The sequence below is a fragment of the Simochromis diagramma genome, unplaced genomic scaffold, assembly GCF_900408965.1.
Source record: "Simochromis diagramma unplaced genomic scaffold, fSimDia1.1 OVJJ01000159.1, whole genome shotgun sequence".
Lineage (NCBI taxonomy): Eukaryota > Metazoa > Chordata > Actinopteri > Cichliformes > Cichlidae > Simochromis > Simochromis diagramma.
In genome coordinates this window covers 445640-453003 of record NW_024387197.1, presented here as the reverse complement: position 1 = coordinate 453003, position 7364 = coordinate 445640, and the positions used below count along the sequence as shown (strand labels likewise).

General features: G+C 40.5%; 1 protein-coding gene across 6 annotated transcripts in view; it reads left to right on the top strand.

Moving 5' to 3' along the window:
• The first annotated feature begins 553 nt into the window (after positions 1–553).
• rabl6b (RAB, member RAS oncogene family-like 6b) overlaps positions 554–7364 on the top strand; it is a 21647-nt gene continuing 14836 nt past the window's right edge. For 2 of the 6 annotated variants that reach the window (XM_040050050.1, XM_040050055.1), the window contains exons 1-4: positions 555–706; positions 6305–6412; positions 6514–6701; positions 6784–6918. In XM_040050050.1, the coding sequence (XP_039905984.1) occupies positions 6572–6701; positions 6784–6918 (265 nt within the window). In that variant the 5' untranslated portion in view covers positions 555–706; positions 6305–6412; positions 6514–6571. Of the gene's footprint in view, positions 707–5332; positions 5378–6304; positions 6413–6513; positions 6702–6783; positions 6919–7364 lie in introns of all 6 variants that reach the window. The other 4 variants (XM_040050052.1, XM_040050051.1, XM_040050054.1 and 1 more) reach the window with 4 other exon arrangements.

Genomic DNA, 7364 nt, shown 5'->3' with positions numbered 1-7364 from the left:
ACCTGACATAAACAGTATAAAAGATTAAAGCTGCATTCTATTTCATGGTAAGTAGGGGGCAACTCCTTTGGTTGCAGTAAGACTTTTAGTTCTATAGAAGTCTGTGGGAAAATAACCATCTGTGATGTCAGTAAACACTTTACTGATGACTTTATGGGCTTAGTCACTAGTTTCAGGTAATGCTGAATAAAACATGAGCCCAAATTGATTACTCATTATTGGAGTTCAAGGAAAAAACGAGAATCATCCCTGTGCTCACTGGATAATAATTTATGAGTCACAAGTTGTCAGTCAGTAAGCAGGAGATTTCACATTCAGAGGCAGCCCAATACAATCCAGATTGTATTGGTTTCACAATATGTGGCAATCTGCAAACACAAACAAATAAATATGCAGAAAAAAAATTCGAGGCACAACTTCTTCTGCATTGTTGGAAACCTACTCAGACCTATTGAAATTTAAGTAAGAATATCCACGAGTAAGCTACTTGGAGCATAAGCTCAAATAATGTTTCGATATCGCTAAGCTTGAGCTTTATTTTGAAACCGGATATTCACAAGTTTTGCGTGCTACTTGATGATTGGTCGGCGGTAGCTGTTTTCTTTGCAAAGGAATGTCGCTGCTATATCTCTGTCGGGATGGAGGTCTGACAGATGTTTTGAGGAAAAGATGCTGGGACTGCACGTTCCTATCTTAATATATACCCGTGAGTATTTGCAGCTGACGTTAACCTGAAAAACTCATCCTGACGTGCTGCCGTGTAGTGTCACTGAGCGCAGAAGTGGCAAAGCTAAGCTAATATTGCCTGGATTGCTAGCTAAAGAGAAGCCAAAGGATAACGTTACCCTTTAGCTGGTGTAACGTTAGGTAACAAGCCGGGCTGCCTCATCTCTTTTTGAAATCCGAATTGACCTTTACATACTCTTTCGAATTTTCAGATTTAAGAATGCTTAAACACATTGCTTGATATATTAAGCAAAGCTCACTGTTCTAGCTGAGCGAGCAACACAGTCAGCTAATGCTAGCAGGATAACGGTGAAAGGGAAATTCAACCTGAAAACAGAATTAATTCGCAGCCATTGGTAGATAATTGCTCGGCTCTTTGGATTTGAGCTAGTTAATACTTTTTTAAAATAACTTTTTAATACAAACAGACACAGAGCTTGTACTAATAATGTCAACTGAAGACAAAGCTGATCTTGATAGCGAATAATGTATTTCTTGTAGGGACACTGTGACAGCTCCCATCAGGACACGGAGACGTGTTCTGAAGCTTTCTGTTTTTCAGCTGGTCAGATATTGTTTTAGAGACAGTTTCTAATTCATTTTCATTAAACCTACTGCGAAGAATCATCTGACAACGTCGTCATTATGTCTTGCTTCAGCTTGTGCCTCTCATGTGCTCCCATTACCATTTTGGTAACATAGTCGAGGTTACCTCCCCCGACCCGTCAAAGCCAGTCGTTTATCAAATGATTTAACAGTAAAATTTGGACTGTGTGTGAGAGAGAGAGGGAGAGTGAGTGAGTGAGCTTAACCTTCTAATGTGGGGTAAAGTATAGATTGTGATTTACTGTTAAGTTCTGACCAGTCCTGTCTCTGTGGCAGGAATGATTGACAGTAATGAATATTTAGTCAAGTGCAAAATCCTTATGCTTTCTACCCTGTCATCTTCAGCTGTAATTGAAGCTGTGCTTTAATAAACTAAGCTACTATGACATCACCCCAGATGAGTATCTTTGTGATTGTCTTCCTGGCGTTTTGAAACTGGCAGGAGAGGGATGGATCAAAGTGAAAGTGCAATCTAAAACTATATTTAGAAGTTTCTATGGACGGACAGTTGTTTTAGAACTACTTTTATCTCGTTAACTCTCTAGCTAACTCTCCTTGGATCATCCGATTGTTGTGTTTGTGGTGTTCCAAGCGTGTGCGCAACAGTGAAGTTGTCAAAACGCGGTAAAAAGGTTTTTCCCCCTGTTTCTTTGTTTTTAAAATTTTAATTTATTGGGCGGTATAAATGTAGATAATGATAGATAACATCATTCATCCATTCTCTTCCGGTTATCCTTATCAGGGTTGCACGGATGCTCGAGCCTATCCCCGTTACCATAGGGTGAGAGGCAGGGTACACCTGGGACAGGTTGCCAGTCTGTCGCAGGGCTAACATATTGAGACAGACAATCATTTGCACTCACATTGACAACTATGGGCAATTTAGCATTGCCAGTGAACCTTACTCATCTAACTGCATGCGTTTGGACTGTGGAAGGAAGCTGGAGTACCTGGAGAGAACCCCCACAACAGATGGAGGAGTCAAACTCCAGACTTCTTGCTCTGGAAAGCAGCCTTAAAAGTAGTCAGTCAGTCATTTGTTGAGATTATTTAGCAGAGAAAAAAAAAAAAAGAGTATTGCATCCACAAATATCCATTTATTAATGTTTAATTATGTCTTTTAAGTACATTTTATTTATATAGGTTGCATTTAGCTCTTTTAATTTCTCTAACACAAAGCTGGTTATAAGCCAACTTTATCCCAGGCTTGAATGACGGAAAAATTACTCTTTCTTCTGATAAAATGTTTGATTACATTCTCACATCGTATGAGAGGTTGTTCGATAAGTGTTCAAGGCCAACACTGTTAGATCCACTTCAAAGAAAGTTTCACTAATTCTGGCTAAGCAGCTTACTTACTCATAGACTTGTGTCGGTCTCCTTTTACTTTCTCGGCTGACTAAAACATATCTGTCCCAGCTAGGGCTGGGCCATATCATACCGTTCACGGTAATACCAGTATAATGTCGGGCAACGATAAGAAAATGAAATATCGCGATAGAATATGGGTAAAACACACATGTGCAGTGCCTTTGTTTTCATACGCACATGGCGGAAAAAGCATGGCGGCGACAGAGAATGAGAAGGGCAAAAGCTGATTGTTAAATGAAACGGATGAACCAGAATTGGTTTGTAAATATGCTACAACTTCAGTGGTGTGGCACTGGTTTAGCTTTCGTCCTTCAGATACACAACAAAGCACTATTTTTGGTAGCGCATGCTAGCGGGCCATCGTTATTACCGTGTTTTTTGGAAAATACGGCACACTTAAAATCAATCATTTGATTTTTCTGAAAATCGACAGTGCCCCTTATAATCCCGTGTGCCTTATGTATGAATTCTGGTTGTGTTTACTGACCTCGAAACGATTTTATGTCGTACACGGCGCTGGAAAATCTGTCAAATGTTTTAGTACGACTTTGCTAAGCTAGGAACCCGCACCGCATGATGGACTGTCGGAGCATTACGGCTATCGTAGGCAGGAGCCTCGCGGAGTGATACGTACTGTGCTTCAACATAATATTACCGTATTATGTGTAGAACCTCTTTTTAAGTTTTGTGGATATTATACATGGTTATGCTGAGGATATGTCGGCCAATTTCCACTGGAAATGCCTTTTGGTTAAACTGTCAGCAAGGAATTTGCATTTGCACTGTTAAATTTTTATGTAATTTTAATGCAGATTAAAAAAAAAACAAAAAAAAAACCAGCTGCTTGTTTAAGTGAAAATACATTGATTTTTTATTTTTTTTTTTTTTTGCACGAATAAAGTTGTGGAGTTGTAAAGTATTTTGTCTAGTGTCGATTATATCGTCAGTTACAGTGGGGCAAAAAAGTATTTAGTCAGCCACCGATTGTGCAAGTTCCCCCACCTAAAATGATGACAGAGGTCAGTAATTTGCACCAGAGGTACACTTCAACTGTGAGAGACAGAATGTGAAAAAAAAAAAATCCATGAATTCACATGGTAGGATTTGTAAAGAATTTATTCGTAAATCAGGGTGGAAAATAAGTATTTGGTCAATAACAAAAATACAACTCAATACTTTGTAACATAACCTTTGTTGGCAATAACAGAGGTCAAACATTTACTATAGGTCTTTACCAGGTTTGCACACACAGTAGCTGGTATTTTTGGCCCATTCCTCCATGCAGATCTTCTCGAGAGCAGTGATGTTTTGGGGCTGTCACCGAGCAACACGGACTTTCAACTCCCGCCACAGATTTTCTATGGGGTTGAGGTCTGGAGACTGGCTAGGCCACTCCAGGACTTTCAAATGCTTCTTACGGAGCCACTCCTTTGTTGCCCGGGCGGTGTGTTTTGGATCATTGTCATGTTGGAAGACCCAGCCTCGTTTCATCTTCAAAGTTCTCACTGATGGAAGGAGGTTTTGGCTCAAAATCTCACGATACATGGCCCCATTCATTCTGTCCTTAACACGGATCAGTCGTCCTGTCCCCTTGGCAGAAAAACAGCCCCATAGCATGATGTTTCCACCCCCATGCTTCACAGTAGGTATGGTGTTCTTGGGATGCAACTCAGTATTCTTCTTCCTCCAAACACGACGAGTTGAGTTTATACCAAAAAGTTCTACTTTGGTTTCATCTGACCACATGACATTCTCCCAATCCTCTGCTGTATCATCCATGTGCTCTCTGGCAAACTTCAGATGGGCCTGGACATGCACTGGCTTCAGCAGCGGAACACGTCTGGCACTGCGGGATTTGATTCCCTGCCGTTGTAGTGTGTTACTGATGGTGACCTTTGTTACTTTGGTCCCAGCTCTCTGCAGGTCATTCACCAGGTCCCCCCGTGTGGTTCTGGGATCTTTGCTCACCGTTCTCATGATCATTTTGACCCCACGGGATGAGATCTTGCGTGGAGCCTCAGATCGAGGGAGATTATCAGTGGTCTTGTATGTCTTCCATTTTCTGATGATTGCTCCCACAGTTGATTTTTTTCACACCAAGCTGCTTGCCTATTGTAGATTCACTCTTCCCAGTCTGGTGCAGATCTACAATACTTTTCCTGGTGTCCTTCGAAAGCTCTTTGGTCTTGGCCATGGCAGAGTTTGGAGTCTGACTGTTTGAGGCTGTGGACAGGTGTCTTTTATACAGATGATGAGTTCAAACAGGTGCCATTCATACAGGTAACGAGTGGGGGACAGTAAAGCTTCTTACAGAAGACGTTACAGGTCTGTGAGAGCCAGAGATTTTCCTTGTTTGAGGTGACCAAATACTTATTTTCCACCCTGATTTACGAATAAATTCTTTACAAATCCTACCATGTGAATTCATGGATTTTTTTTTTCACATTCTGTCTCTCACAGTTGAAGTGTACCTCTGGTGCAAATTACTGACCTCTGTCATCATTTTAAGTGGGGGAACTTGCACAATCGGTGGCTGACTAAATACTTTTTTGCCCCACTGTATATCGTTATCACAAATTTTCAAATGTATATCGTGATAAATATTTTTGGTCATATCGCCCTGCTCTAGTCCCAGCTACAGTGGCCCATGTAGGACAAATTTGAATTGGGGCAGGTAAGAAAACATATTTTAGTTGAATACAATCTGCTGATGTCATGTCAGTGAGAGGTTGATCTGATATCCCCGTGTTGGTGTTGTTCCCAGATCATCATACTAAATGTTGTTCCAGGATCAACATTGCAAGTGACCAATCAGAATGTTGTGACGTCATACTTTTGCGACTTCGGGAAAAACCGGCGTAAAACAAAAAACTGTACTAAAGCTGTGAGAAACCGCCTCTGTCCGCCGATCAACGGACCCTGACCCTAACCCTAACCGTAACCCTTTAATAAACAGTAAGCAGAATTGATATTGTCCTTGCAACATTGGAATTTCATAAATGCACGAATGGCTTGGCGCGCAAAAGAATAACGTCACAACAATGTGATTGGTCACTTGCAATGTTGAACCTGGAACAACATTTTCATGATGGTCTGGGAACAACACCAACACGAGGATATCAGATCATCCGTCAGTGAGATTTTCCATACTGTACCTTTAATGCACTTCCACATAAACTGTCTTTTGACTGTCGTGGTCTAATGCCGTTCATACTAGCTGTGCTGTTGTTGTTTTCTTGTTATATTGTGTTTATTTTACTGAGAATGAGTTTCCAGCTGTGACACAGCAGTTTTTCCAACTTTTTGAATAAATAAAGCATATCTTAATTTTTTTAAGTTGAATAACTTACAATTCGCATTCATTTATTTTATTTCCACATAAGAGTGACAAACTCACACAAGAAGCTGGAACTAGTGGATTTGTGGTTTTTCTCATGTTCTAACACTTGAGCATAGTTTGATATAATTTTCATTTTTTGCAAAAAATATCAAGCCTGTCCTTTTCATCACACCTACATGTTAACAGAAGAATTTCATCTAAACAAGAGTCTTTAATCCCCAACCTCTGTCTCTGTGTTTTTCTTTGTTTTTTTCCCCTTAGATGATGCTCAAAACAACATGGTAGTAAATTCTACTTGTGACAGGCAAAGAAAAACATCTGGTCAACTTTAAAAGAGGCACCGCTAAATTCAGTAAACCACTGAAGTTGGTACGAAGTGATTTGGCATCATATTTGCATCTCAGCATAGATCCTTAACTTCCTTGCCCGTGAAGATACGCTGCTACACTTTTACTTGTGTTGTCATTAAGGAGTCATCAGCCAGAGTTCCTCTCTACTGCAGAGTGAAGCTGGTGAAGCTCAGTCAAGATGTTCTCAGCGCTGAAGAAGCTGGTGGGCTCTGAGCCTGGCCAGCTCAAGGAGAAGAACATTCCTGCTGGTCTGCAGTCCATGAACCAGAGCTTGCAGAGACGCTTTGCCAAAGGGGTCCAGTATAACAGTAAGTAATCCAGCCAGCTAAATACATGTTCTGTCTTAGTTTGTTCAGTTTTATGGCATCTCCATCATGTCTCCTACTCCAGTGAAAATAGTGATTCGTGGAGACAGGAACACTGGAAAGAGTACTTTATGGCATCGACTGCAGGGCAAGAAGTTTGTGGAGGAGTATATACCCACTCAGGAGATCCAAGCTACAAGCATCCATTGGAATTACAAAAGTAAGCCAAGATAGCTGTGACCACATGTGATCATCTCACCAGGGCTGGGTGATATATACATTTAAAAAATATATATATATCATTACAGTGTTTTAGAATTAGCCATTTAATTTATATCAATGTAGTCCAATGTTGCGTTACCAACTTATACACTTATTCTGCCACTGCACCTTTAGGTGAAGTAGACTGTGTTGTTCATGTACACACAGACTTTTTTCCTAGTTTGGTCGAAGTCTGCTTGAAGGTTGGATAGTTGCTACTCTATAGTACAGTTCTGTAAATGAGTGCATGTTCACAAAAAAACTGGTGTGCACGTGAACATCTGCACAAAGCCTCGTGCTTACTGTCTGATGATGAAATTTACATTACTTCCACCCTCTTCAAGCACACTGAACTACACAAAACTGACTTAATATGGAACTAACTGCAATTCACTTCCTTTGCAA